The sequence below is a fragment of the Nicotiana attenuata genome, unplaced genomic scaffold (assembly GCF_001879085.1).
Source record: "Nicotiana attenuata strain UT unplaced genomic scaffold, NIATTr2, whole genome shotgun sequence".
Taxonomy (NCBI): Eukaryota; Viridiplantae; Streptophyta; class Magnoliopsida; order Solanales; family Solanaceae; genus Nicotiana; species Nicotiana attenuata.
In genome coordinates, this window is record NW_017672470.1 from 36,553 (window position 1) to 45,733 (window position 9,181).

General features: G+C 38.5%; 1 protein-coding gene across 3 annotated transcripts; it reads right to left on the bottom strand.

Annotated features, from left to right (window-relative positions):
• Positions 1-1,529: 1,529 nt before the first annotated feature.
• On the bottom strand, positions 1,530-5,354 carry LOC109213339 (SPX and EXS domain-containing protein 1-like). Of its 3 annotated transcripts, XM_019377129.1 has the most exons (8): positions 5,023-5,354; positions 4,258-4,296; positions 4,077-4,169; positions 3,871-3,990; positions 3,386-3,434; positions 2,849-3,025; positions 2,406-2,544; positions 1,578-1,757 (listed from the first exon to the last, which is right to left on the bottom strand). In XM_019377129.1, the coding sequence occupies exons 1-6, from the start codon at positions 5,032-5,034 to the stop codon at positions 3,018-3,020; spliced, it is 321 nt and encodes a 106-aa protein (XP_019232674.1). In that variant the 5' UTR covers positions 5,035-5,354; the 3' UTR covers positions 1,578-1,757; positions 2,406-2,544; positions 2,849-3,017. The 3 variants fall into 3 exon arrangements, with proteins under 3 accessions (XP_019232673.1, XP_019232674.1, XP_019232675.1); XM_019377128.1 differs by having other exon boundaries at positions 1,530-2,544; XM_019377130.1 differs by lacking the exon at positions 2,406-2,544.
• Between the last annotated feature and the right edge of the window lie 3,827 nt (positions 5,355-9,181).

Sequence of the window (9,181 nt, forward strand, 5' to 3'; positions counted from 1 at the left end):
AGAGAGAAGATCCGCAGATGCGGCCTCGAGACCGAGCAAAAGCGTCCCAGCTTCGCTATTGGCCCATCTCGGAGATGCGGTCCATTTCTGGCAGAATGCGGGACCGCAGATTGCGATCCCCTGACCGCAGATAGAATAGCTTAGCATATTATTTTTGACTAATCTATCAAGTTTCAGATTTTTTGGAGTTGAATTAAGGAGTCTAGGACGTTGGAATGGCACAAAATAGTGGCTGCAAATCTGGGCACCAGTTATCTGGTGTAACCGCATCTGCGGAAATTTGCCCGCAGATGCGGGACCGCAGAAGCATTTTTCCTGCGGCAGAAGCAGGCATTTACGCAGATGCATTTTCTTCACCGCAGAAGCGGTAGAGCGACGCAGATTGCAGAAATCGGGTAGGTTTAAAAAAATAGATCTCTTGTCTCTGAATATTGTTCTTTTCCCAAAACCCCAAACTCCCCCATATCTCACACTACTACTCCTTACACTGATCTCACTCGAATTTATCAAGTACAAGACTACACAGGTAACTTGGCCTACTCCTCTCTTCTACTTCTCTTTTCTTCTATTTCTTCTCCATTTCTGAAGTTCCCGTGGCTATTTCCCCCAATTCCCCATTTCCCTCTGATTTATGTTAGATTAGGGTGAGGAATTGGTTGAGAGTTCATGTGTGTGTGCTGCTATTGCTGAATCAAAATGATAGGAAGTCTGAGTACCAATTTTAATTCAAAAAGCATATGTTATCACTGCTTGCAAGGTGTTCGACAAAGTGTCTAAAAGAAAATTTCTTGCGAAGTGCCACAAAATCAGTCTTAATAGAGTCATAGGATCTTGTATGGCACCAATTTAGAAGTCTTGAGTATAAATTAGGTGCCAAAATCAGGTTTAAGAATTGTAAAGGGCTGAAAAAGTCGGGATTTTGGAACCCTTGGCCCAAAACCGCAGAAGCGAAGAAACACTACTGAAAAATTGGTCTATGGCAACGCATGGAAAACTGTTCCAGTAGGTAGCTAAACCGTTGCCGTAGCGATATTGGAACGGTTTGCAGACCGTCACATCTTCTCGCGTGCCAATAGACCTATAGGAACGGTTCTTGGAACGGTTTTCATCTCCGTTGCTATAGAGACGTCTATCTCAACGGTTTTCCCTTTCTCTATTGGAACGATTATTCCTTCCAATTGGGACGGTTTAAAACCGTTACTATAATGTGTATGCAACGGCTCATAACCGTTACCATATTATCGAATGCAACACTTTCGTAAGCTATTGTTACGGTTATTTATGGATATAACAACGGTCTCTTAAAGCTATTGTAACGGTTGTTTTTGTATTGCTACGGTTTTTAACTACCTATTGGAACGGTTTACCGGATCTATTGGAACGGTTTACATTCTAATGGAACGCCATTTGTATCCTATTGCAACGGTTCTGGTAGGCTATTGTAACAGTTTATTTAAAACAGAAATATAACTCCTATTGTAAATAAATTTATATATATATAATTATAATAACACTAAAATTTAAATAAATCACAAAATAAAACTATTAATAATATAATTCGTCCAACAAACTAATAATATCCATAAAAATAAATGTTCTACCCCAAGTGCATAAGTTTAATACATTTCAAGATAGTAAGTTTCAAAATATTGACAACAAAAGATTACTAGAACATTCATCTATAGCAATTCAAAATTCATCTTAAGTAAGGTCTAGATCTTCATTGCCTTCATCTTCTATTTCTTGATCTACTCCACCTAAAAAAGAGGATAAATAAAGTCATTACCTTTCATCTTGAATGCCTAGACTAAATAAATTGATCAAACAAGAAATAGAAAATAATGGACATACAAGATGCTAGTCATGATCCTAGCTCTTCTATAAAAACACATTATCAAGACCCAAATTTGGACATTAAATGTACATACAAGCTACTAAAAAAGAACATATCAAATTAATCCTGTTATAGGATTTAAAAGGAAAAGAAACCACAAAGACCATTAAGCCTTAAGAGGGCATGGCATCCACAAAGTTTTCTCGCCTATTTGAGAACCAGCTTAAAAGTTCTACATCAGTGGCTAACATGACACAAATGCAAAGTTTAAGTGGCTGCACTAATCAAGCCACCACATGCGTTCAATGCAAACAAAATACTTCCGAAGATAACCAATAACCTGGTCTCACATTCCAGACCAGCCTCTCAACCACGCTCCAAAAGAAGGCTCTCAACATACCTCACAAGTGGGAATAAGAAGCGTTGAATTAAGTGGCGGGTGCAAGATTTTCACCGAGGGGATTCAAAGAACAAAAAAAATACACAATGCAATATATACACATCAAATATAAGCCAAGGGTTATCATCATATAATATATACACATAAAAAAAATGGCCTTATATACACAACCTAATTTTCCAGCGAAAGGGATTCGGGCCGACCGCCTAGCTCCACCTATGGTTGAATTAAAAACCAAATTATTCAGTAAAATACAACATTCTTCAGACCAATGTACTCCTTGTTGCATCTGTTCGAGGCTTCCAGCCACCTGAAACCAAGGAGCAAGTGGGTTCCATTATACATTCTCATCCTAAAGGTCCACTATATCTTGGGCATAACTCTCTCTATGCAATTCCATTACAGACCATTGTCCCCTGATATGTATCAAAGACCTTTTTACCTAATGTATTAACACTTTTGTTCATGAGTTGGATATCAATAGTTGTGAATAGACGCCCAATTTCCATTTGAATTTAACCCAATAGATGATGATTCTATTGCACTACTATTAATATGATTCTATTGCATTACTATTAACTTGATAAGAGTGTAAATTTGAGGAAAATGATTACCTTCGGTCAAAGGAGAATCCTTGTGCAGATCATTAGCCATGGAATGAATTTGATCAGAAAGACGAGAAACATCTTCAGAGAGAGGGGTAAATGGGTACTTATCATAATAAGAAGCCAAAAATGCTCTTGTTATTGGCATCAGCCCCTCCGTTGACGCCATGTTGTATAGTTATATGACTAAATAAACAGTACAGAGAAAGGGATCAAATACTCGTATATTTAAGTATAAATGACCGGAAAAAAAGAGGCACATTAGAGTACAAAGAAACCAAATATTTCAAGCTCCGCTACATAAAGCCTGATCGGTACGATGATGAAGATAGAAAGAAAAAGAGAAGCATTATTTTTAACAATCTACAGGAATGCATCTACATCAGTACAAATTCAAGTGGGATTTGAGAGTGACATAGTGCACTCTTATGTTGGAATATAAGTTCAATATCATACAGGTACAACCGGTAATCATAAACACCAAGACCAATAGCCATAGAAAAAAGCACACCTAACAGCTGCCTAAACTAAAGAGAAAGAACTTACTGTATTTTTTCACACTTGCAGCGGATAAGAACTGGATGATTTCTGACATCTAGATACAATAAGAAATAAAGAAAATAAAGTCAGTATCATTCATTGTGACTATTAGCCTAAAACGTGACAGCGAGAATGATAGAGATTGTACACCTATTAGTACTTTCAAAGCCCCTGTTATAGAACACCTGGACATAGCTGATTTTTCCCGACAACAAAAATTGTTAAACTTTTCAGTCATTGAGATAGAAAAAGAAATTATCATGAGGCTAATCTTGTTGCTAGATACTTTTCTTGGAACATTAGCTGACTTTAATGCAATCTAAGCTTTGAGCTTGGTAGCATGTTCTAATGTGGAACATATACTGACTATGCAGTTTTTAACTTAGCCATCTTAAAATAAATGCATCAGCACCAAAGCATTTAGGTGAAAATGAGTTGGTTAATGATGCATTAAGTTGCAAGACTATAAGCTCATGACAAGAGTAAGTTACCTTCCAAATCTCTCTGTGAGAGAGATGATGATTCTGATCAAGATCAAAAAATTTAGCGTAGTTGACATTAGCCTGCGCAAAAACCCATAGGTTTATTCCCCAAAACCAAACCATCATGGTCTGCAGCACCAAAACCAAAGAAATGCAAATAAGAGTAATGTTGCAGAAAGGACTTTGCATAAACTAGTATAATGATCTTCACTAACCACAAGAAGAAGAGGATTGTAATAAAGAAAAGCCTCATATAAGAATAGATCACGAAGGTTTACGCTCATTCTCATGACTGAATCCCAGCCAATCTGCAAATTAGGAGAAATACTCGTTAAACATAACGCGGATATGTTCGCAATGAACCAAGTACATTCCCAAAAATTTGGTCATACTAACCTTGGAACAACTGACACCCCAAATGAGGAACAGAAGTACCTGAACAGAACAGCATGCTTAGAATCATAAGAGAGCATTTCATCTCTTTCAGACTTTAGAGAAGCATAAGAAAATAAATCAAAGAAAGCAGCAACAACAACAACAACATCAACAACAAGAAATGCAGGAAAAGAGGCCCCAGGGACGATAGGGGCAGAGAGGCTGTTTCCGATAGACCCTCGGCTCAGAAAGACAAAAATAAAATAAAAAACAAGAAAAGAGAATTCATTAGTAACTCCAGTAGAAACTGTAATAGTAACAGAAGCATAAAAGCCGTAATGTCACATGAAAAAGGCTTAGGCCAAAAACTATTACAGACTTCACACCTTTACATACACCAATTTGGATATTCATCCACAACCTATAAGTCCAATAACCTCTACAAGCAAATTCTTATACACAAAAACAAATATTCCCAAACTCACACACACGAGTGCACACGAGCGCGCGCGCACACACATATCTGAGCAGATATACAACAACTAAAAATAACCAGCAATATAGGTTCTTCAAAGAACTGTACAGATCACCAATAAAATACAGAAATTTTCTAAGAAAATTGAACTTTTATATTTAATTTACCATATACCAATTGAATCTTTTGAATCTATGAACAAGAATCGAAGCATAAAATACAAATAACAGGAAGTTAGAAAATTAAAATATAAACGATTAAAACAAAATAAAACTAGGGTTTGTTTTTTTCTTGGAAAATTTTTGGGTTACCTCGTCGGCCATGGCTGATGCAATCAAGCGAAAAGGAGCCAAACTTCAACGACGACTCAAAAAAACAAATGGAGTTTGGGACTTTGGGGATTTCGGAGTTTTGTGTTAGCAATCGAGATTTGACGTTTGCTGGTTAGGAACCGAGTTTTGAGGACTTTGGGGATTTGGGACTGTAATTTGCAAATGAGGGAGTTGGGAGGGGATTGGGGATTTGGGTTAGCAATGTCGAAGAAAATGTTTGTAGAGAATTTAGGTTTGTTGAGAATTTAGGTTTTTTGAGAGGAAGGTGAGAATGAGAGTACTGAGGAAGGTGATTTGGGATCGTAGTAATGAGCATTGGAAGTGTAGAAATTTTTTAATTTAGTTATTATATTTACCAAAATAAAATATAAATAAAATATATATAAATAAAAGGAAAAAGGGGTTATATTGGGGGGTGTAGCAAAATTCAGGGGGAAAAAGAGGAGGGAACATAATACCCGTTCCAATATTAAAACAATTTCTAAAACCGTTACTACAAATAGGCCTATTGGGACGGTTCGTCAAACCGTTCCTATAAATAGACCAATGGTAACGGTGAACTATCAACCGGAACGGTTTAATATCTAAAATGTACCGGTTTCATCCAAACTCTATTGCAACGGTTGTAACCGTTACCATACCTACTCTATTGCAACTGTTTAATAACCGTTGCCAGAACAACTGTTCCGGTAGGCCTATTTTCCAGTAGTGAAAATTTCGCAGATGCGGCCTCGCACCTGCGTTGACTGTTCCGCAGGTGCGACTTTTGGCATGGTGAGCAAAACCGCAGAAGCGGAGAAAATTCGCAGATGCGGTACCGCACCTGCGATGATATTTCCGCAGGTGCAGAAACTGGGCAGTTTGCCAAATTCCAGTGGCTTTGCAACTGAAGCTTCCCAGGCCCGTTCAACTTGATTCTTCGGCCTAATTGCAAAGTTTTAAGTTGCTTAACATGATTCTATTGCCCGACTAATATTGTTTTGATTTTGTGAAGGTACTTAGAGCTAAAATGGACCCAAAGATGAACGAAAATGCTCCGCAACATCATTAAATTGAGGAGGAGGTTGATGAACCATTTCATAACTCACGCTTCATGTCGGCTGACTGTCAACACAGATATTATGACAGCCTCGTGACCAAAAAGATAGTGCTTGAAAAAGGGATCGCCGAGGAGAAGTTGGCCGAGCGGCTCCTAGATTTCTATGCCCGTCTCCAAGCCTCTGGATGGTCATGTTTCATTCCCACTCCGTGCAAAGCCAATGAGGAGTGGGTTCGCGAGTTCTACGTGAATCTAAAGCGCATAAACTTCGCCGACCCACAACTCATCATTAGAGGGAAATTAGTGAGGTTTGGGATGGAGCATATTAATGACACACTTGGGATTCCTAACTATCCACTTGAGCAGGTGCGCGAGAAGGACCAGTGCGGCAACGAGGAATGGCTTGTCTCAAATCTCTACCCTCCAAGCATGAGAGCAAAATGGGGAAATAGGAGAAAGGGTTTGAAGTCAATTGACTTTACAGCTGAAGCAAAAATGTGGCTCTACATCCTCTGCAACAGGGTGTCACCTTGTGGGAATGTCTCAGATGTCTCCTTCACCAGGGCCTTGATAATTGCATGCATCTTGGACGACATTCCTGTGAATGTTTGTTACTATATCCTATGGGAGCTGAGAGAGTATCTGTTGGACAATGATGTAGGGTTGATGTTTCCTTTGCTGATCACACAGTTATGAATGAAAGTAGAGGTTGAGGTGCGTAGCACCGATCATTGGTTACTAGCTGATAAACCCTTTCAGTCGCTGAGAGTAACAGGAGAGGGTAGTGCAGTCAAAAGCAAGAAAAGGAAGGTCACCACTGCTGCTGCCGGTCCAGAGTCATCTTCACAGGCAACTGCACCTGAGGGACCATTTGGGGTTCTAAACTCCCACCTTACATCTATCAGGGAGTTAGTATCACAGCTTCCGAGTGGGCCCTCATACTTCTAGCCTGGGCCCGCATACTTCTCCAAGAAAGACATGAGGAGTTACTTAGAGGCGCAAAAAAGTCAGGCAGAGTCTCAGGAGAAGATGGCAGCATCAAATGGCAGAGTTGAGACAGCCTATGACAACTTGGCCAAGGCGCATGCAGATCTCCAGTTAGACTTCCAGAATGAGAAGGAGAAGAACAAGAAGAAGAGCAAATTCATGATCAAGATGTGGAGAGGCATAAAGGCCATCTTCAAATTGGGGCATCCAGGCAAGAAGATTCCAGTGGAGGCTAAAGATGATAGCGAGGAGTACTCCTTCATGTCAGACGCTGCTGGTGATGGTGATGATGATGATAAGACTGATGATGATGAGGCTACGAGTTCAGCACAGCAGTGATCAGCCTTCCTCCCACAGTCTGCTAGTCTGATGCAGACCTCAGGGAGACCCTCAAACTATTTGTGCTTTAATTTTGATATTGTGCAGTGAGGACACTGCAATGTTGTTAGTTGGGGGTGGCGTACATTTTGTCTATACATTGCTACTTTGACTTGTGCCCTTGTCGGGCGTATTATGTTGTATGGATATTTTGTGCCCTTGCTGGGCTTGTTTTGATATTGTGTATCATGTGCTCTTACCGAGCGTAGTGTGAGTAGCTATATATATTTGCAGATTAGTCACTTTTGTTGTCCTATTTTATTCTTTTCTTTCTTCCTTTAATATTAGTTGTTGTTGTTAATTATTTTTTTAGTAAGTTTTCATTATTTCATTTTTTTAGTAGTATTTTCTTGGGTTTTCTTTATGCTACGGTTCTTTTTCGAGGAATATTTTTGTGTTGAACCGGGTGACTTTTCCTTATGATGGATGGCGTGACGATTTTCTTAAGGGAATTAGTCTTGTTTTGTTATGTGGAGACTTTTGGATTATTTGGTACTAATAGAATTAGTCTCTTGCATGGGAAATGTGAATTAAGAATACCCCTCCGATTTTGGTTTTCAATTGAAAAATTAAATGCATGGGAAGGAATAGTTTTTGTGATAAAGTTTGGCTCTTTTAGTGACTCTTTGCACACTAGTTGGCATGATATTGCTCTAAATTCTCTTATAAAAAAAAGTGAAATTGATCCGTCTTGACTAGTTCATGTGCCATGTGTGTTAGTTTTTTGTTAGAAATAATTCTTGTGTTTACTTATATCATCTAGGACTTGCCCGGTTGGTCTTTCAATGCTAATGTTAAGTTATGTTTGGTTGGAGGGATGACCTTAGGCATTCTTTGTGATCTTTGAAAAACCTCTTTTTCCTTTTAAGCCTACCATTGCATAAATATTATCACTAGCTTACCCCATTTGAGCCTTTAACCTTTTCTTTGGCCACCTCATTACAAACGTTTTCCCTTTTATGAAATAATTCCATCTTTTGAACCCGTCCCTCCTTGAATATTGAGAATGAGGCTAAAAGCCTAGGTTGGGCGTGTTGGAGTCAAAGTGGAAATTGGTAAAGTTGTACATTGAGATATAATTACTCAAGCTCCAAAAGGAAGTAGTTATATAAAAAAATAAAAAATATGTGTATGTAAATATGGAGCCTTGAGAAAATTAGAGAGGAACTTCAAGGTGGTTCTATGTTGGTAACTAGATGCCAATAAAGGCTATTTGGTTTAAAAAGAAGCAAAATGTAAAAAGAAAGACAAATGTGAGTAGTGTTCAAGGAGGGTGTAGCCACTTGTATCCCAAATGATTATCCTACCCTTTCCTAAACCTACATTACAAACTTAAAAAGTCCTTATGGCATCTCCAACCGAATGTTCTTGAATAGGTGGCAAATTAAAATAAGGGCAAGCTTATGGCATGATATTTTGTAACACTTGAAATTCTTTGTTGAGAGAGAGCGTCTTTGTGCATTTGTCCCTTGTGTTGTTATTGTAAATATGATAATTTTGGGACTTTCTTTCTTGTGAGGACACATGAATTAGGATGAATTGGTAACATTGTTGTATCCGAAAATGAGTAAATGGAGCATATGTAGTATACTAGTGCTTTTGAGTCACTCCTTGAGGCTTTTTGTTGTCACTTGATTACTTAGAAAATCCTTTGCATTTCTTGAAAGTGTTTTCAAATGAGGAAGTTATTTGGTTAAGATTCGCGTGCTTGAACCTAATTAATAGTACCAACCA